The 21223-nt window shown below is 46.6% G+C and overlaps 3 protein-coding genes across 3 annotated transcripts; 1 reads left to right on the top strand and 2 right to left on the bottom strand.

Annotated features, from left to right (window-relative positions):
* Window positions 1-1230: 1230 nt before the first annotated feature.
* On the bottom strand, window positions 1231-3148 carry LOC136499045 (uncharacterized). The gene is made up of 5 exons (XM_066494749.1): window positions 2875-3148; window positions 2695-2796; window positions 2478-2585; window positions 2321-2389; window positions 1231-1806 (listed from the first exon to the last, which is right to left on the bottom strand). The coding sequence occupies exons 1-5, from the start codon at window positions 3099-3101 to the stop codon at window positions 1605-1607; spliced, it is 708 nt and encodes a 235-aa protein (XP_066350846.1). The 5' UTR covers window positions 3102-3148; the 3' UTR covers window positions 1231-1604.
* A 339-nt stretch (window positions 3149-3487) lies between these two features.
* Window positions 3488-5351, bottom strand: LOC136499542 (uncharacterized). Its single transcript, XM_066495159.1, has 3 exons — window positions 4518-5351; window positions 3639-4427; window positions 3488-3526 (listed from the first exon to the last, which is right to left on the bottom strand). Exons 1-3 carry the CDS (start codon window positions 5349-5351, stop codon window positions 3488-3490), a joined length of 1662 nt encoding a protein of 553 aa, XP_066351256.1.
* Window positions 5352-8036: 2685 nt separating this feature from the next.
* LOC136500565 (uncharacterized) lies at window positions 8037-20135 on the top strand. The gene is made up of 7 exons (XM_066495939.1): window positions 8037-8407; window positions 8588-9289; window positions 10057-10093; window positions 11151-11387; window positions 11476-11523; window positions 18849-19222; window positions 19737-20135. Exons 2-7 carry the CDS (start codon window positions 8982-8984, stop codon window positions 19915-19917), a joined length of 1185 nt encoding a protein of 394 aa, XP_066352036.1. The 5' UTR covers window positions 8037-8407; window positions 8588-8981; the 3' UTR covers window positions 19918-20135.
* The last annotated feature ends 1088 nt before the right edge of the window (window positions 20136-21223 follow it).

Here is a 21223-nt window from a genome sequence, read left to right as displayed (position 1 = left end):
TATTTCATGCATATGTCAAACATTCGATATGACAGGAATTTTAGGAGCTTCTGCAGGAACCCAACAGCCCCGTATTTGGTGAGCCATTACACTTGCCTTCCTTCCTGCTGCTTCAGGCTCAAACAACAGAGCTACTCACAAAAGATTTTGTGGAGTACCACAAATGAACATGAAAGGAAGTGCTAAACCACCAAACCACATCAAGTGCTCAACATGGTCGCGGGCATGCACCTAGAATCGTGGAGCAAAGCCAGGAATCCCTCTGCCAAACGTTGAAACAAGGAGATCAAAACCCTGTTGGAAGGATGAAAGGAGGAGGGAAAAAATAGTCCGGCAGGAAGGTGAGGGAGAGTTGCTACTTGCAACTTGCTCCTAGTAGGAGTGGGGGGAATGGGGTGGAGTGGACAGCCTAAACTCTAGTATAGTACTGGTCTACTGAACTCTCAATTCCAGCCTACTGATAAACTTAGGCACTGTTTAGTTCGCGAAATGAAAATTTTTGGATGTCACATTGGATGTTTCGGAGATGTCGGAAGAGGTTTTCGGATACTAATAAAAAAAACTAATTACATAGCTTGCCTGAAAACTGCGAGACGAATTTATTAAGCCTAATTAATCCATCATTAGCGCATGTTAGTTACTATAGCACTTATGGCTAATCATGGACTAATTAGCCTTAAAACATTCGTCTCGCGATTTTCAACCAAACTGTGTAATTAGTTTTTTTTTGTCTATATTTAATACTCCATGCATGTGCCGTAAGATTCGATGTGATAGTTTGGGGTAAAAATTTTTGGGAACTAAACGAGGCCTTAGATCCTTTGTGTACACAGAGCTCCTTGTCTTTTGCCAAAGCATGTAAGCGACCTATGCCACCCTATATTACGTAAGTAATAACGCTTTTATTAGTGTTGATGCTATATCAGCACATGCAGCTTGGGCCTTTGGGGTCACGTGGTGCCGTGGTACTGGTGGTGTGGTGATCTTGTAAATAATGAACCAGTAGATAGAGGTGCTCGATTTCTTCTTTCCGTTTTTTCTCCTGTTGATGTCTTCCTTTACGCTCATAAATACACACTCACTCTTGTGGACAATCGTACTGGCATGAACATCTCTGGAGCACATCTCAAATTGAAGAAAGAGAGAATTCTTTATTTGGCACTGAAACAAATCGCTCTTCTGTATTTGACACTGGAAATTTTGAACTTCCTTATCTAGCATCAACTTAAAAATTCCTTCCGTATATGGCACTTCCGTCCATTTCAGGCAGTAACGGTGTCAAGTGCCACCTAAAATGACATATATGCCCTTATATGTAACAGGAACATGTAGTGCCAGATAGGAAAAGAATAAATGGACATAATGTCAAATAAGGAAAGCACAAATATGACAAATATACTTGATGCACAAGCTTCACAAATCTGACCACATTGTCAGCATATCTACATAGAGAATCACATTACAGTTCACATGTCCAGGTTATGCATACATTACCAGGTTCATAAACATAAACACATGAAGGTTCATACATAGAGGGTCTAAGTTCACATTACAGTTCATAGAGCATATGCCTTACATATTGCCAAGCACATCTACATAGAGAATCACAAGCTCAACCTTCTCTTGCTTCTTGTGCTATTTGCAGGACTAGCAAGGTTAGCTGTTTTGTTTCTGGTGGCCATTGCAGGGCTGTCATTTTTTTTCAGGTTTGAAGCAAGCTGTTTCTTGGTCCTTTTAGCCTTCTCCTTTGATGGAGATTGAAACTCGGTGGAAATTGGCTCGGGTTGATTGGAGCCGCTTCTTGACCTGCACATGTACATTCAAACTAGGATGACATCCTTGCTCTTCGTTGACTACAGAATAATATTCAGAAATACGAGACAAGATTGGCAAATTCACACTACAGAGCAAAGACATCAACTGACACAGAGGTGACAGTCAGTTACTTGGCAGCATAGAGACTACAGCAGAGAATTGTAACTGGCATTTGCTACAGCCTCTGATGGCATATATACTAGTAAAACTTCGGTTGTACTGTTCTCAAGTTGATTTTACATATATACAAGCAAGTCTTGTCTCATTTTGCTTGCTGAACTTCCATTATGCAACACATTCAGAAGCAGCTCTCCAGTGTACATCCGGTGGTAACTCACTATAAAAAAAAGTTGATATATATGTACAGGTTGTCTGTACAGAGCAAAGACAACGGAGTTGATCATCTCTAGTGTACATATATACAGGATGCCAACACATGTACATATATACAAGCAAATTCATACTATGTTAAGTACACTCTCCAGTGTGAAAGATAGTGAGTTACCTTTTTGATGCTCTAGAGCTGGAGTTACCATGTTTCTCATTTTGCTTGCTTGTAGTCTCCATGCTTTGGCTATGGTGAGAGAAGATTGGTAATTAGGTTCTCTAATTAGATTGGAAACCATGTTTCATTAAATAAAATAGAAAAGAGATCTTAATACCAGTTTGAACTCTTTGAAGGTCCAAATGTAGAGTCAGGCTTTTTTCTCTTCTTCTTACTTATTATCTTCTTAATTGGAGACTTCTTAGTTGTAGTTCCCAAGCTTTGACTATGTTATCAAACAATATAATTACAAATCAGCACAGGTGAGCAAATTTTGTACATAGAAATCAGCACAAGTGAGCACAAGTAAGCAAATTTTGTACTTAGAAATTTACCTAGGTGGAAAAGACATAGATAGCGCTGGTACTTCATCCTCTAAAGGCATAATATAACTTTGAGCAGATTTTGTAGTCGTTGCCTTCTTCTTTCGTGGTCCTCTACATTGAGCAATAAGAGATTAGTAAGTGGGTTGTAGCAAATTATTTGATGCAGCAAAATATGAACACATTTCTTACCTCACAGCCTTCATAGCTTCAATGTCAGCCGGGTTGCCTTTCTTGCAATTGTGCCAATGATGCCCATAGTCCAGGCAAATAGGACACTGGTGCTGGCCCTTTCTTTTTTTCTTCTCAGTGCCACCTTTATGCCTCTCAGTTTTGGGCCTACCAGCTACGGGTGTCAATAGTGGGGGATGCATAAAAAACCCATGGGAAGATTTAGGCCATTGTGTCTTATCAATCATAGCAGGTATTAGTTGGGCATAGGCTGCTCTAAATTTTTCAATGGAGTAGTAAGAGTCCACATGCATCTCTATTTTACCATTATCAAGAGCTGTGATGAATGCAAGAGCATGTTTGCATGGAAGACCAGAAACTTGCCACTCTCGACAAGAACAAGTTCTATCTTCCAAGTTAACCACAAATCTGAAGGCACTACCTCCTAGTGCAGTTATTTCAGCAACATGTGGTCCACATTCAAGCACTGCCAAGTTTAGTTCTCTACTCTTTTCATTAAGCTCCTTGATTATGTGTGGCAGAATCAATCCATCTAGTTTCTGTCCAATCGTCCTCCTTTGATGCCACTTTGTCATAACCATTTGCCTAATCTTGTCCATCAAGTCATCTAAGTTCATGGATTTGTGAGACTTGATCCAATTGTTGAAGCTCTCTGCCAAATTGTTTGTAATATAGTCAACTTTGCATATGGTCAAGAACTGACTCCTAGTCCACAACTTTTTGTGGCATTGCCTTAGATAATCTGTTGCGGCTGGCCTAGCCACCTCCATTGCTGCCCAATGCTTCTCAAATAAATAGGAGTTCCACGAGTATGCTGCAGCCCAAAGATGGTCATCAAATACCTTCCCATGGAATTTCTTCTTGAAGTTTGACACCAAGTGAAACATGCATTCTCTATGTTCAGCTTGTGGAAACACTTCTGCTACCCCTGCCATCACAGCCTGTCCAGCATCAGTGCATATGGCTAAACCCCTCGGTGCCCCAATCGCCTCTCTAAGCTGAGTCATGAACCATATCCAATTATCATTTGTTTCAGAATCAAAGACTCCTAAAGCAACTGGATACAACCAATTATGTCCATCTACAGCAGATGCACTAGCTAATTGACCTTTGAATTTGCCTGTCAGAAATGTGCTATCTATTGCCAAATATGGCCTGCAACCACTAAGGAACCCTTCTATGCAAGGTTTCAAGGCGAAAAAAAATCTTCTAAATCTGATTTCTTCTGCAATAGTGTGATGATCAATAATTACTAAACTACCAGGGCAACAGCTCTCAACTTGTGCCTTAAATCTGTACAGATTATCGAAACTGGAGTCCCAATCACCATATAGATGCTTCAATGCAAGGTTCTTACCATCAAATACTCTCTTGTAGTGGATGGTAACCTTGTAGTGTTCTTTGAGCTTTTCTTGCAATGCACTTGCTCCCAGAGTTGCATCCTGTATGAGCCAGTCCTTGACCTTTTCACAAATCCAGTGCTTAGTGGCATTCCTCACTCTCTTCTTTCTTCTACTACTAGAGCAGCAATGAGCACTAGGGTTCTTTTTCACCTACACAAAAAGGCAAACATAGTCAATTAAATATACATATCAAGTTTGCAATAAAAGCAAGATGTGCAAGCTTGAACAGTAGATAATTACCATTATTGTTATTTGATCAGCCGTTGTAGAAGCATGTATCCTCCATGGACAATTATCGGCTTCTTTCCTTGAACAATAAGCCCTCAGCCGTTTTGGTCCACTTCTCTCTGTATTATACTCAAACTCATTTTTGATTGCATGTTGCGAAAGAGCCAACTTAAACTCTGCCATATTGGGATACATACTGCCTACTGTCATCGGAGGGTCTTCTTTGTCATATTCCACATGCGGGCCATGATTTGGATCTTTTTGCATCTCATCTTCTGTCATCTCATTCTCTGTCCCCTCCTGTTCACTACCAGATTGTGCCTCATCTTCAGTTAATGGAACAGAGGTCTTCTCCTTCCCTTTATCAGAAGGGACAGCTACCACACGGTCTTCCTTTAAGTACATACCCTCCTCATCCACACCAACATGCTCATTGTTTGGTAATGGATTCATGAGATAGGTATCCAACTCTTGTTCTATGTCGTCCTTATGTTGTGCTTCTCCTTCAAATTGCCATTCAGTGATAGGCTTGTAAGGTTCAGATGGATCACAATAAGCAATGAATATCTCGATGACCTTTTCCTTATGTTTACTGAACATTACCATCAGTTCTTGGTCTGACGTTACTTCTGGAAAAGTTTTTAACTCAGCATCATAGTATTGCACATGTGGAACTTCCAAGTACCCCGGAGGATACTGTTGAACAATGGATTCAACAAGGTCCATATAATTTGTGAAATCAGCATCCACAACCTTCTCCAAGGAAAAACATCTCACATCCTTTCTACTTTTCTTTGGATTGCCAAGAAGGTGAATTTTGAGCAAGTAACTTGTATCTGTATCCATTCTGTGTGTCCAAACAACAAAATTCAGATGGCACTACATGTTCACAAACTTAGTAGTAGCTAGAGTATTATAGGCCGTGCTTAGTTAGTCTTACCAATGACACATGTCACCACTCAAACATGTTCCAAACTATCACTAGCAGTGTATATATAGCCGGGTAAATAAGGAACTTGCTATATTTTAGGTGTCTAAAATATAATATCTTTTCAGGCAACAATCTTCACCGTTGGCTTATGAACATGTAATATCTATAAAGATTGACATTCAACTCGATGGATGAAAAAATAAAGCAGAAGTAGATACAGTATCGCCCAAGAACTCAGATATCTGACCATTATATATAATTCTATATCACTTTAATTTTTATATAATTCGAAATTGGGGAAAGAGCTAATCTATCCCTCTACCTACCGAGGTCCTCAATTTCCCCAACCTCTGTTTCCTCAAATCAGTCAGACGACCATCTAGTCTAGCAATCGATTAGCGCAAGAAAAACACCACGCCGCAGAAATCCGAGCAGAGGTTCCATCCAGTGCTCACCTACGTACGAAATCGATGAAAGGAAGAGCCGCAGTACTCACTCTTCGGTGGCATCGCAAGCCGCATGGTGGTGACAGTGGCCGCTTCCCGCGCCGTTGGACGAGTCCGTGCCACTGGGACTGCTGCTTGGGGAGGCCGCCACGCCCAGTCCGCCACGCGGTCTGGCCGGTGCTCCGGTGGGCGAGCTCGCCCCGCCGCGTCTGCCACGCCGTGGCCTGCACCCCGCGCCGTCGGGCGAGGCCGCCCCCCCGCGCACCACGCGCCGCGAGATGGGGCCAGCGCCGAGCGACGAGCCCGCCCCACCGCTGCGTTCCCCGCCGGACCCGTGCCTCGATCTGCGACCATGGGGCAAGCTTGGCTGACTGTGGGGCGCCTCGAGCTGGGGGACCCGCCCCGCGAGTTCCTGGGCACCGGCGGCCGCCGCCTCCTTTTCCCCATCCTCATCTCCTCCGGCCTCCATTCTCTCTAGGGTTTTGGTTTGAGAGGTGTCTCTTGTTTCTCTTTCAGAACAGAGGAGCGACGGGAGAGACCGAGAGAGGAGAGACGGGGAGAAGGGGAGATGGACGGACGCACGAGACCAAGGGCATTTTGGTACTTCTAATGAAAAGCTGACATGGTCTTGCTGGTCAATTGACGGAGGGACGCCTGAAATGGACGGAAGTGCCATATACGGAATGAATTTTTAAGTTGATGCTAGATAAGGAAGTTCAAAATTTCCAGTGCCAAATATGGAAGAGCGATTTGTTTCAGTGCCAAATAAAGAATTCTCTCTTGAAGAAATCATTGATGACCCATAACACACATATCAATTATCATTAAAATTATAGAATCACTAAGGGCTTATTTAGCATGGCTTTTCTAGAGGAGCCAGAGCACTTGAGGAAGAGACAACGTGTAGTTCCTCCTATAGACCGAATAGCTCTGACTCTTTTACTATTTCACTCCTACAGACCGAAAAATAGCTCTACTATTGACCAGAAAATGAATCCTCCTCCAAACCCAAAAACAATTCTAACTCCTCTACTATTCACTAGAAGACGAGTCCTCCTTATAAAGTATTTGATACAACTCCTCATAAAGTTTTGATACGACTCCTCCATAGAAGCTTCTGCCGAAGTTAGAGACGGAGACGTTGCCAAACAAGCGCTAAATTATGAAATAAAGCCGTGAAAATGCAAGTGCTTTGTATCAACTAAATCCAGGTGGGCATATTCCATCAAAAAAAGATATATATTGCAGCTTTGAATTTAGATTAGTATAATAACTAAAAGATATTATTAACATTTGGTAGGCATGGGTCACGCATTTAGCTTTATTTTAGGAAAAAAAAAGAATGTGGAAGAGAAATTCTTTGCATTTGCATAATAAATGATCTGGCGTCATCTAGAAATATGCGGTTTTCCATGCCCTGAGCTGTCCTCGTCATGTAACAGATTATTGCCACGAGAAACGTGAACGAACTCGACTAGAAACCATGGTCGTTTTCGTGCATGTATCATCAGTCTTAGCTGTAAGGACAGATGACCATAGAAAAACCAACAAATTTCTCACAAGAGACATCATCAGAATCTTAGCACTACAAATGTACAGTCGTCATAGGAAGCCGGCAACCATCAACTCAAAGAACACGCTAGCACTTCCATTCTTCCAACAAAAGACGCGACCAAATTTTGGCACGATAATTAAATGTCTCCTAGTCCTAACCACTCACGCTTGACAAAAATAATACGACAGTAATTACAACAATCTCATCGGATCTTTTTTTTTACAAAGAATTTTCATAGGTGTCCACAAAACTGACGCTATGTTACTCGTGAAAAACACGAAAAATGAACGTGGAATTAACGCATGGATCATCTCAAATATCCTGAGAACGTGACAGTACACACCCAACAAACACTCCATTCTCTGTTTTGGCCTCATCCGGGCCGTCTGATAGCACGATCAGACGGTCCTCTGTTCCTCGATCGGCGGTGGCACACGCGGCACTGTAGCGGCGGCCTCACGCCGCCACGCTGCGGCGTGTCCGCTCCTCCCGTCCGTGCGGCGGCCTCTGCGACCGCGAAGCGAAAACAAACCCGGCGACGGCGAGCCAGCCCGAGGAGGGAAGAAATGCGACGCGAGCAACATCTTTCTGCAAAGGCGTGGCGTGGGGATCCCCTGCACTTTCCGCTGCCCTGTTCCAGCTTCATCTGCATCTGCTGCTCTCCCCACACGCGCGTACCCCTGCTGGCTACTGCACGCACAACAACAGCATCTCCTCCCTCCCTCCCTCGCTCTCTCCTCCCTCCCTCCCTCTCTCTATGTCTCTGAGTGTGTGTGGGTGGCAGTGAGTAATAAATGGCAGTGAGCAGCGTGCGTGGCTGAGGCTGCTGAGCAGAGCGAGCGCTCGCTAGTCGCTAGTGCTGTGCTGTGCAGCTGCTGGCTGTGTGCTGTGCTGTGCAGCGGTTGCTCCTCCTCCTGGTCCCTGGTGCTGCTCCGCTCCGCTCCTCGTCGCTTGCTCGTTTCTCCCACTGGTAACCGCTTCACTAAACCCTCCCAAACCCCTCCCCTGTACGATTGGTACACCATGAATGCATTTCTTTGGTGTTTCTCGATCGCTATCTCCCTGTTGAGATTTTGGAGATGCTGGTGATCAATCGCCCGATGGAGTGAGCTGGTTTCTTTGGCTTTTTTTTTTTTTTTGTTTTGATCAGGGCGGATTTCTTTCTCTCTCGAGGAGGAGGAGGGGAAAAGGGTTATCCGTTTCTTGCGGGAGCCCGTTGCAGAGATCCATCCAGCCAGCCAGGATTCAAGAACTGGCCTTTTTCTGCTTTACTCCCCAAGAGATTTTCACCCAAAGTTTGATCCTTGAAGCCGATTCGATCCCTGAAAACAACCAAAGGTGCCGCAAATCCGTTGTGATTCCAGAAAATCCCAAAACACCTCGGCATATTCGATCGTTGGGAACCTAGCTCGATCCATCTGAGCCAAGGAACGGAAGCAGCAGCCGCAGGGAGGAGGAGGGGAGAGGAGTAGAGAGGAGAGGAGAGGGCGTCCTCTTCCGAGCATCCCGCATTGCCGCCTGTCGATGAGTGAGCGCTGCCTCCGATGCTTTCGGGGTGCTCGGTGTCCAGTCTCGCGGCGCGGTTCGCCTTCTTCCCGCCGGAGCCGGCGACGTACGCCGTCCGGAAGGACAAGGCCACGGGCCGCCTCGTCGCCTCCGGCGTGCCACGGGACAACGCCATGGACGTCCTGCTCGTCAACACCACCAGGGGGAACAAGGTCGTGGCCTTCTACTTCCGGAACCCCTGCGCGCGCCTCACCCTGCTCTACTCGCACGGCAACGCCGCCGACCTTGGCCAGCTGTACGACCTCTTTGTGCAGCTCAAGGTCAACCTCAAGATCAATCTGATGGGGTTAGTGCTCCAGTATGCTTCCTGGCCATCTCTGTGATCTTGCAATTTTTTCCCTTTCAAGTGTTTGTTAGGTGCATTTATTCTGCTGTTTCCTAGTTTCTAGTATCTATCAAATGTTATGCTCCTTGATCTGTTTAGGAAAGTGTACTTCAAGCGTTAATACCTTTCTTGTTTTAATAGGATGCTCTGCCTAGACATGCCTTTGCTTTCTATTTTCTGGATTTTAGAGGGGGCTGGGCAGGGCTACTGGAGAAGATACTCTTTACCTTTAGGGACGGTTTGTGCGAATTACTGATGCTGCATTGCATAGATCAGTTTCATTTTGCATGTCGAGGGCTGCGGAAGCATGCCATTACTGGAATGTGGGATTTGGAATTGGAAGTGGTTATGACGTGTGCTACGCCGTTACTGGAATGTGGGATTTGGAAGTGGTTATGACGTGTGCTTCAGTCCTGCCGTTTCTTGTTTCGAATGTCTAATGTGATATCAATAGAAGATTCAGTTCATATGGCTGCGTATGCGTTACTGTTGTGAACGGTTATCAAGGAAAGATGTTAATTTTAACCGTTTCTGTTGTTGAAATATTGCATATCGCTATATCATTGGCCCAAAGTTGACTGCGTCCTCATTCTCTGACTGTAACTGTGCCATTTTTGTTTCATTAAGATGATTTGGTGTTTCCGGTTTCATCAGTTTGCTCTTAAGGTAAGCTATAAAGCTGTGTAGAACACGCTGATGTGATTTACTGTGTTCTTCTGTGATCGCAGATATGATTATTCTGGCTATGGTGCATCTACTGGCAAGGTAAGGAAGAACTTATTTTTCAATTGTGTACTGTGTAGCATCATCGACATATTGCTGACGAGTTGAAAATTAGAAGTGGTGGTGAATTGCTGATTGTCTGTTTCAACCACTTGTCCTAAATCTTATTGGCCTTTCAGAACTAACACAGATACCTTTCGTGAAAAGGAAAAAAAAAAGTAACACAGACAGATAGTTATCTAATCTGCCTAACTAAAGAGCTTGCAGTTTTGCACTCAGTCTCAAGATTCAACGTGCCATGCTCAAGAAATGTGGTTTTAGTTTCACATTACAAGAACATAGTTTATATACCTACACGCGAAGAGGCTTTTTGGCCCATGCCTGACTTGTGCATTACTGGCATGCATCTTCAAAGGCTGCTCAGAGTCTCAGAGATAGCAATGATCAGCATAGTTTTAGATTCGAACCCTTTTCTTTTCAGCCATGCATGCCATTTTAAAGTGTCATACTACAGTTTTAAGAATCAGCTTTTGGAAATTACATGCATGAGCAGTTTATTCCATTCAGGCCCACCTGCAGACTTCATGGATGTCCAAATTATCCATCTCACTGTTGTGGCATGATATGCAAGTTCTGTCTCAATGGCATGTGGACCCAACATGTCATTCACAGTCCAATGCAAAAAAAAATCATTTTAAGAAAAATTTCATGATATTGTTTATATATGTCATAAAATTGAATCTGGGTTTTTAAGTTCTGACCTAATGTTACACCATTCCTGGAATTTCAGAGTTAGATAAGCAAACTGGAGCTGTTTTCTTTGATTTTCCTGTTTTGTATTTTAAAACTCCATGTAGTCAGCGCAGTGATAATTCCTGACTTATGAAACTTTATTCATCTTATTTCTTAAGTTTCAAATTCTATTTTGGATACGAGATTGGCTGATATATTGTTATATGCTTATTTGAGCTAAGTCAGATGCTGTGTTCAGTTTGTATTGCTGCCAGGTTCCTGGTATTTGTACTTATCATACACTTGTATTCTTTCTAGAGGATTACATTTTGGAGGACTGGATCTTATGCTTGTTATTTGTATGCAGCCAAGTGAAGAGAATACATATGCAGACATTGAAGCAGTTTACCAATGCTTAGAAACCGAGTATGGGATCAGCCAGGAAGACATTATCTTGTATGGACAATCTGTGGGCAGTGGACCAACATTACATTTAGCCTCTCGTTTGCCTAGATTGCGTGGGGTGGTTCTCCACAGCGCTATATTGTCAGGCCTCCGTGTTGTTTGCCATGTGAACTTTACTTTCTGCTTTGACATTTACAAAGTAAATAACTACTGATTCTCTTTTGCAGTCTGTACCTCCTATGCCTAGAGTACCCTTTACTAATGTCTAGCCAAACCTATTTCTGCAGAATGTCAAGAAAATAAAAAAGGTCAAATGCCCAGTGCTCGTTATTCATGTAAGTGTTCTCTAATAGGATATCTTCCCTTTGTCTATTTACTTCATTACTTGTCTGATTGGGCAAGTAGCAGTGAATTTCAACTAACATGCACTGATTTCTTGCGTGCCATTCTTTTGTACATTTTGCCACTTTAGCATCCCTTCTGATGGCAGCATGCTGTTGTTGTTCCTGTTACATTAGCAGTGTATGTATTGCAGCAGTAATGTTATTACTGGTAGTAGTGATATTGAATCAATTCATTACTCATTACACACTAGTTCATCACGACATCAAAACATCCTTTTAGGAGAAAAGCGATTTCATGTATACCTTTTTTTATGCAATTTCAGATAAAGGAATCAAAGATGTTGAACATTTGAAATCTCTGTAGAAGAAAAAATCCATTTAATATCTGGAATCCCTTTGACCAGGTTCTGAAGGGCGGGCCTGGTGCAAGCGGTAGAGTCTTACCACCTGTGACCGGAAGGTCCCGGGTTCGAGTCGTGGTCTCCTCGCATTGCACAGGCGAGGGTAAGGCTTGCCACTAACACCCTTCCCCAGGCCCCGCACAGAGCGGGAGCTCTCTGCACTGGGTACACCCTTTGACCAGGTTCTCTCCTCTAAAGTCTTGCTACTCCTAGCAGGACAATTCATCATCCTTGGTGCTAATTCTTGACTTATGAAAAATTTCTTTAAACCAAGTGCTTTAGCCAATGTGTGGCACAGTACATAGGTTTAGATAATGGGGTAACCTCCAGCCTCTACACTAACCAGGGATGTATACAGCCATAGGTAGAAGGAAAAATACATAGGTGCAGGGGGAAAACAGAACTACAAAGGCCAGAACAAAGTCTTCATTCAACCTGTTCGCTTCTACTACTTGCCACTGCAAACGAACACTTGTGCAGCACTTTTCGTTGTGCTGCTTGTTGGAGGTAACACAGACTTGATTAGCCAGAGACAACACGCCCCAGGCCGTCTCCTTGATTATATATAGAGATAGACATTGCATTGATTACAAACAGCTCACTAGAGCATAGCTAAACAGATAGGTGCCTTGGCAGCCGTACACACCTCTTGGGCTGCCCAAGGTCTTTAATGACTGTAATTAACTAGCATAGTTATCTAGGAAGTGCTTAGGAAGCAGGGCTTATTAACTACATTTCTCCCCCTAAGACCTGCTTCAACTAATCTTGATCTCCTTGATCCCAATCCTGCTCCTTATCTCTTCTAGCTTGGTTTTGCCCAAGGCTTTAGTCAGTATATCAGCGAGCTGATCTGCAGTGGGAATGAACTCTGTCTTGATGCTACCTTCCTCCACACAATCTCTGATGAAATGATGCTTGATTCTAATATGCTTGCTCCTGTCATGGAAAACATGATTCTTTGCCAAAGCCAGAGCAGACTTATTGTCTACTCTGAGTTCCACCACTTCAACTTTTCTTCCAACAAATCTGCAAACAGTCTTGACAGGGTTGCAGCTGTTGTCATCGCCACATATTCAGCCTCACAGCTAGACAGAGCAACAACTCTCTGTTTGACAGACTACCAGCTGACCAGGCTGGTTCCAAGGAAGAACAAACATCCAGTTGTGCTTTTGCTTGAATCAACATCTCCAGCCAAATCTGAATCACTGTAATCCACAAACCTTGCTTTGCCTGTTGTTCTGGTGTAGCAGAGCCCATGATCTAGAGTACCAGCCAGGTATCTCAAAATCCTCTTCACAGCCTGAAGATGTTCAGTTGTTGGCTTCTCCAGAAATCTGCTAACATACCCTACAGCAAAAGCCAAATCTGGTCTTGTGTACACTAGGTATCTCAAACTGCCAACCAATCTTCTGTACTGAGTTGGATTTACTTCCTTTGCTGTGCTTTCCTTGCTCAATTTCAGCCTTTCTTCCATGGGTGTGGTGGCTGGATTACAACCTGCCATACCACCAAGCTCAAGTATCTTCTTAGCATAATGGGTTTGCTTCAGAGTGATGCTCCCCTCTGATTGCCTTACCTCAACTCCCAGATAGAAAGACAGAAGACCCAAATCACTCATTTCAAAAGTTTGCTTCATCTTTGCCTTGAAAGCTTCAATCTTTCGCTGATTAACTCCTGTGATGATCAAATCATCAACATAGACTCCAATTACCAGTAGGGAATCACCTGATCCCTTCCTGTACATAGCAGCTTCATACACATTCTGTTCAAAACCCATCTGCTTGAGAGTCAAGTCAAGCTTAGCATTCCATGCCCGAGGAGCCTGTCTTAGGCCATACAGAGCCTTGTGCAGCCTGTACACTTTCTTCTCCTCTCCTAATACTACAAAACCTGGAGGCTGTGTAACATAAACCTCCTCCTGGAGTTCTCCATTCAAAAATGCAGACTTTACATCCATGTGATGTACTGCCCATCCTTCTTGTGCTGCTAGGGCCAGCAAAACACGCACTGATTCCATCCTTGCAACCGGTGCAAAAGCATCTTCATAATCAACTCCTTCCTGCTGCACAAAACCACGGGCCACAAGTCTTGCCTTGTGCCTAATTACAGCTCCATGTTCATCCTTCTTCAGCTTAAACACCCATTTCAGTGAAATTGGACGGTGACCAGGACGAGGAGAAACAAGTTCCCAAGTCCCATTCCGCTCTATTGATCTCAGCTCCTCCTTCATCGCTGCTTGCCAATCTGGATCATCTTTGGCTTCTTCATAGCTTGTAGGCTCACCATAATGGGTGAGATTCAGTTCTGCAAACAGCCGCTGCGCCGGCGGAGGGGTTGGCTGATCACCAATAATGTCATGAATCTTCCGATAGCGGAGTTCTTCATCGTCGTGGTAGGCATCCACCCTTTCATCATCATCCTCCAGGGGGGTCACATGCTCAACCTGAGGACTTACTGGAGCTGGTGTAGGTGTTCTGGGCGACGTAGGCGCCTCTGCCTCCGCTGCGGGCTCCTCTGCTTCCGCTGCAGGCTCTCCTGCATTCACCGGAGAGAAACCAGGCGATGCAGGATGTGGCGGAGGAGATAGTGAAGGCGACGCTGAACTTCCTGCTTCAGGGAGTTCCTCCGCCCATGGGAATTCAACAGTAAACTCACTGCCCGCTACTTCTGATGTGCCTGCTGCCGGTGATGCCCAGTCCCAGCCGCGGCCTTCGTCGAACACCACATCGCGGCTGACACGCACGCGCTGGGACACTGGATCATAGATACGGTATGCCTTGGCCCCTTCCGCATAACCGATAAACACGCAAGCCTCGCCGCGGTCATCGAGCTTACGAAGCTGAGTAAGCCGCCGGGTATAGGCCACACAGCCAAAGACCTTGAGATGGCCGACTGTTGGTGCCCGGCCGTGCCACGCCTCATAAGGAGTGGCATTCTTCAGCGCCTTCGTCGGGGATCGATTCAAAATGTGCACAGCCGTCATCACAGCTTCCCCCCAAAACCGAGAGGGCATCCAGCGTTGCTTGAGCAAAGCTCATGCCATGGCCACCACTGTTTGGTTCCTGTGCTCAACAACACCGTTCTGTTGCGGTGAATAAGGGGCACTGAAATGCCGTTTAATACCTTCATCAGCGCAGTATGACACAAACTCCGCGACGGTGAATTCGCCGCCATTGTCGGTGCGCAGGACCTTCAACTTGCGCCCGCTTTCCACCTCTGCTGCCACCTTGACCTTCTTAATTGCTTCTGCTGCTGCGTCCTTGGATGGCAGCAGCACAGCCCACATAAAACGGGTAGCGTCATCGACGAGCAGCAAGATATAGCGGTTGCCCGCCGGTGTCGCTGGCGTGACCGGACCGCACAGGTCACCGTGCACCAGCTCAAGCTGATTCTGGGCACGGTATGCTGCTGCAGCCGGAAAGGAACGCCGCCTCTGCTTGGTGGTAACGCAGGTGTCACACACCTGCTCAACATGGTCGACCACCGGCATCCCGCGCGCCATCTCCTCCTTGCTGAGTCGCCGGAGTGCGTCGAAGTGCAGATGGCCGAAACGCTCGTGCCACTGCCACGCCTCATCATCCTTGCGCGCCGTGAGACAGAGAGGTTGTGCAGCCTCAAGATGCAGAATATACAATCTATTCTTCCCTCTGTGTACCTTGGCGAGCAGACGGCGGCTCTTGTCCCAAATGCGAAGCACGCCATCGTCAATCTCAATCTTGGACCCTCCTTCATCAAGCTGACCCAGACTTAGGATAGAGTTCTTCAGCGCCGGAATGAAGTAGACGCCATGAAGGACCCTCTGCTCACCGGTCTTGGCTTGGAAAACAATAGACCCGACGCCCTTGATCTCTACCTTCGACGCGTCCCCGAACCTGACCGTTCCTCGAACGCCAGTGTTCAGATCAGCAAAGAACTCTTGGCGCCCGGTCATGTGATGTGTCGCGCCGGAGTCCAGGTACCAGCCGCTGTCCACCTCTTCTTCGTGCACGCCGAGATAGGCGCGAGCACGTGGCTGGAAAAGTTCAACGTGCTGCGCCGTGTAGCTGTGCGCTGGCGTGCTCTGTTCCAGGCTGATGAAGCCATGTGCCAGAAACAGAGCGCCATCTTCATCGCACTCGGCGTACTGGGCGCGCGCCTCATGCCTTCCTTGGTTCCCGTCACGCTGCCCAGCCTGATTTCCGCCGCCACGGCCTCCACCACGGCTGCCACCGCCGCGGCCAGCACGGTTTCCACCTCTACCGCCGCGCTCTGCACCTTCACGGCGCGGCTGGGGACACTCACGTGCCCGGTGGCCCTCCTGGTTGCAGTTGAGGCAGGTGTTGGGGCCGACGCGGCCAGCAACATTGCCATCTCCTCGTCCGCCACCACGTCCACCGCCTCTGCCTCGTCCTCGTCCACCACCACGGCTACGTCCATTACCACCGCGCTGGTTCCTGAAACCAGAACCACCGGCATCATCTCCCTTCTTCTCCTTCCTCCAGCGCGCTCTCCGCTGCTCCTCGGTGTACAGCAGCTTGCCGTTGATGGCCACCGGCTCGGTCAGCGCTTGTTCCTCGCGATTATCCACCGCCTTGAGCCTTCCAGTCACCTCCTCGAGAGTGAGCGCCTCGAAGTCGAGGAACTGCTCAATGGCGACAACAATCTGCGCGTACTTGGCCGGCACCGTGCGCAGAAACTTCTCCACCACTCGCTCTTCAGTGATGTCCTTGTCACCATGAATGACAAGTTGCTGGTGCAGAGTTGACAGACGCAGGGCGAAATCCTCCACTTGCTCGCCGGGGTTGACGCCGATGTTCTCCCAATCGCGGCGTAGGCGCTGCAGCGTTGCTCGACGGACCCGGTCCACGCCGATGCGAGTCGCAGCGATGGCGTCCCACGCCTCTTTCGCCATAGCCTTGTCGAGGAGTGGGATGCCCATCTCCTTGGGCACGGCCCCGACAATCACCTCCAGTGCGCGCCTGTCATCGCGAAACTGAACAGGGCCGCCCTCGATGGCGTCCCAGAGATCGCGCGCCTGCATCCTCAGCTTCATGGTCTGACTCCACTCGTAGTAGTTTGTCTTGTCCAGCATCGGCCACGATGTGCTGCTACCGGAGTCGCGGTACACCACTCTGCCTTGCGGTGATTCGTAGCGACCGCCGCCGCGGCCACGCCTCCGGTCCCGCAGTGGTGACTGCGAGCGCCTCCTGTCTCACGATGGAGTCCGCAGCCCCCGATTCCTGCTCTCCGCCTCCTCTTCCTCCTCCTCTGCATCCTCTTCTTCTCCCTTCTCAGCAGCAATTTCGGCCCGCAGCTCCTGCGCCGTCCTTGCTGCCGCCTCTGCAGCAGCCGCCGCCTGCTTTGCTGCCTGGACTGCCAGCGCTGCTGCTTCCTCTGCAGCCTTCAAGCGCGCGGCCCGGCTGGAGGGGTCGCCCAGCTCTCCATCGCCGGTTCCCTTGGCTTTGAGCCTGGCAGCGCGCTCAGCAGAGGTCGACATGGGGTGGAGGAGGTGAGAAGTTGGCCTCGTGGCTCTTTGGTGTCTAACCTGGCTCTCTGATACCAAATGTTGGAGGTAACACAGACTTGATTAGCCAGAGACAACACGCCCCAGGCCGTCTCCTTGATTATATATAGAGATAGACATTGCATTGATTACAAACAGCTCACTAGAGCATAGCTAAACAGATAGGTGCCTTGGCAGCCGTACACACCTCTTGGGCTGCCCAAGGTCTTTAATGACTGTAATTAACTAGCATAGTTATCTAGGAAGTGCTTAGGAAGCAGGGCTTATTAACTACACTGCTGTTGCAGCAGCCGCAACCGACTGTTCCGAACAGGCCCAAAGCCTCAACTAGCCAGCAGTTATGTCAACTGAATTCATGCCCTTTTATGGGCTGGGATGTCACTAGCAGCTGTAGTTCTCTAGTGTGCAAGTTGTGCACATGTGGTAGCCTCACTATATGCCCATATGGGACCTCACTGACTTAACTCATCCTGTAACCCCAAAGAATAATTGGGCATTGGCTGTCCTGGCGTGGGTGGTTGTTGGCCTTTCACTGTTCATCCTGTCATAGTGAACGACTTATATTGTCTTGGCTGAGCCCAACCAAATTTATAGCCATGTCAAGCTAGTAGGCCCAAAAGATCAGGATTGTTCTGGCCCAAATTTTTGCACAGGCCTAACTAAATCTACAGGCTACATCGGAGTCTGTTTGTTGCTGCCTGAGTGCATATTCTTAGCCCTTGTTTAGTTCGCGAAATTTGGAATTTGGGGCTACTGTAGCACATTCGTTTTTATTTGGCAAATAGTGTCCAAACATTTACTAATTAGGCTTAAAACGTTCGTCTCGCAATTTCCCACCAAACTGTGCAATTAGTTTTTCTTTTCGTCTACATTTAATACTCCATGCATAGGCCGCAAACATTCGATGTGACAGGTACTGTAGCAACTTTTTGGACTTTGGGGTCCAACTAAACAAGGCGTTAGCCAATGATCTCAAAACATGAAAAAGCCAAACCATAGGGCCTTAAAGCCACCAGTTTACAGGAAACAGTCCTGTTACCAGGCTTTTACAGTAAAACTTTTTCCCGCCTTGTTTGACATATTTCATTTGATTTGCTCTTATTTACAGTTTTTATGTTGTTGGTTGGTATCAGGCTGTCGGCATTAGTTAGTTACACAGACCATAGGCGTTCCCAGTTACCTAGATCACTTGTACAATCGATGGATAGATATTCTGGGTGCTGGTTTGTATATTATTTAGTTTTGCTAGATCCTGTTAGAACAAATGAACAATCATGAAAAACTGGTGAATGTACATCTGAATTCATCTATATGTTTCATGGAAATTGGTATATGTTCTGTCATAGGGTTGCTTGCATTCCAGTTACGTTAAGAAGATATCGTCTAAGTTATATGCCCATTGATGCTTGCAGGGGATGGATGATGATATTGTGAACTGGTCACATGGAAAGGAGCTGTGGAAACTAGCAAGGGATCCTTATGACCCACTCTGGATCAAAGGGGGCGGTCACTGCAACCTGGAGCTGTACCCTGACTTCATCCGCCACCTATCCAGGTTCATCCGTGAGATGGAGAACATCACAACGAAGATCCGGCTCAAGAAGATCAGGCCGTCCCTCCAGCCCAGAAAGAAGGCCCACAACCGGGTGAACACCGCGACGACAACCACCTTCACCGCTAACTGTTGCTGCCGCATCCGAGTCCGCAAGCCGACCTGCCCCAGCTGCAACTTCAGCTGCGGCGGTTGCTGCGGGCTGAGGAACTGCTTCGCGTTCTGTTTTTCCAGGTGCTGCCGCCCTACTACCTGCTTCACCGGCTGCAGTGGCTGTTGCTCATGCAGGAGCTGCTTCAAGTGCTTTTGCTGTGGAGAAGTGCGTTAATGCCGCCATGTATAGTAAAGAGAAATGGTCCTGGGATATCTGCTAACCCTTTAAATGCCGTAGACTAAAAACCTAGATTTGAGTTAGCTGAACGTTGTATTAACAGATAGAGACTCCCCCGCACTTGTGGCTTCGTCTCCGGTGCTTAGCTACCTGTCCTCCGTTGTAGTTGCTTGTCAGATTCGTTCGTCTAATTATTGACATATAAGCCGTTTGCTGTTTGGAGTCTAGAACAGTGCTGATGCTTGAATTGATCCTTCTTTTCCGGCTAGTATCTTTTATGGTTGTTCCAGTAAGCTCACGCTCCCATTTGTAGTGGTCGGTCCATGCTGAATTGCCGATGTCCGTTGAACTTGAGTCTGGTTCACCGGCATGCATATTTTCTTGATGAAAACTGAAAGATACTCCTTGTATGTGCAGGCGGCTGTTTGTTAGACTGACAGGCAATGCAATGGAATGGAATGTTATTGAGATACAAGATACCATCTACAAGGCAGACACTCAGAACAAATCATCTACAAGGCAGACACTCAGAACAAATCATAGTGTTCGTTCGTTCGTTCGTTCGTTCGTTCTTTCTTTCTTTTTTGCGAAGTCATAGTAGTTCTTTCTACCACTGTTTTCTGTTCCTGTAAAAAAAGGGCGATACGGTCAAAGGGCGATACGGTCGGTGGAAGAGATGTGCAGTGCAGTGCAGTACCAACCTGAAATCAATCAATCACTAGCAACACGGGCGTGGCTTTGCCGCGTCTTCGCTTTCGATTAGGCCAATGGCAATAAGAATTTAGGTGTAGTTTATAATTTTTATGTATTTTCGAGACTTTATCATCATGAAGGTATAATTTTATTTATCCCTAAAAAGCATAGGTAAAAGTTTATGTGAAATTTTTTTTGCTAAAACATGTGATATTATGGATGCACTGCATAGTTCTACTCGTTAGGATTTCAGATCAACTCCAAAAGGCAACTGTCACGGCCATTAGGTGGGCGAGAAGGTAAGCAGAGGCCAGCACCATCCACGCCTGGCAATATAACACAACGAAGGAATTGATAAACATGGAAGCCGTGGCAGTCCACGTGAAAGCACCATTGAAGAGAGCCTCCCAGGCTGCGAAGGGTGCAGACGGCATGAACAGTCTCAAGTACCCCATTGCCACATAAATAAGTGCAACGTAGATGGCTGGCAACATGAAAAATGGTAGACGCCACAGGAAGCCAGCACCCCAGTTGGGGTCGTTGTAAAAGATGTGAGGTATAATCAAAGGTGGCATGTGCGTTGATTTGAGAAAAATATGAGGAGGTTTTCGCAAACATTGCTGAGAGGGTCAATGGAGGGTGGGTTGATTTTCGATAAAGAGAAGTTTTTTTTACAAAAAACCCGGTGCCCATCCGATCTGGACTGCAGGTTGATTTCGAAATAATCTGATGTGTTTTTTGCAAAATATACTGAGAGGGCTTCTGGAGCGCGGGTTGATTTCTGAAAAATCAAAGGGGTTTTTCGGAAAATGACGTGGCTCCTCCGATCTGTGCTATCCGCGTGCCCGATCGAACGGCCACGAAAAGCCCGTGACGTGGCACGCTGACTGGCCAGCTTTTAGAGGCAGGTTTCATATGTAAAGATGGGGCCTCGCCGCTCCCATTCATGCTCATGCGTGCAGATTCAGAAACTGGCGCCCATTCATACAGTTGAGTCGCATACATACAGGAGCCAGCTACTAATGATTCTGATTCTGTACAAGGCCATGGCCATGTGAGGGCATTGAATTAGATTTTCCTTAGAAAATTCGCGACTAAAGCAACACAACAGTCAGTCGGCGGATCGATGGATTATTGGAGCCCACGAAATCAGGCATGCATTTCAACCAGGGTCAGGATCTCTGAACTTTCCTGAAGCCCTTCCTGCATGC

The sequence above is a fragment of the Miscanthus floridulus genome, chromosome 13, assembly GCF_019320115.1.
Source record: "Miscanthus floridulus cultivar M001 chromosome 13, ASM1932011v1, whole genome shotgun sequence".
NCBI classification, from domain to species: Eukaryota; Viridiplantae; Streptophyta; class Magnoliopsida; order Poales; family Poaceae; genus Miscanthus; species Miscanthus floridulus.
The sequence above is the reverse complement of the archived record's forward strand: the minus strand, read 5'-3'. Positions and strand labels throughout refer to the sequence as shown.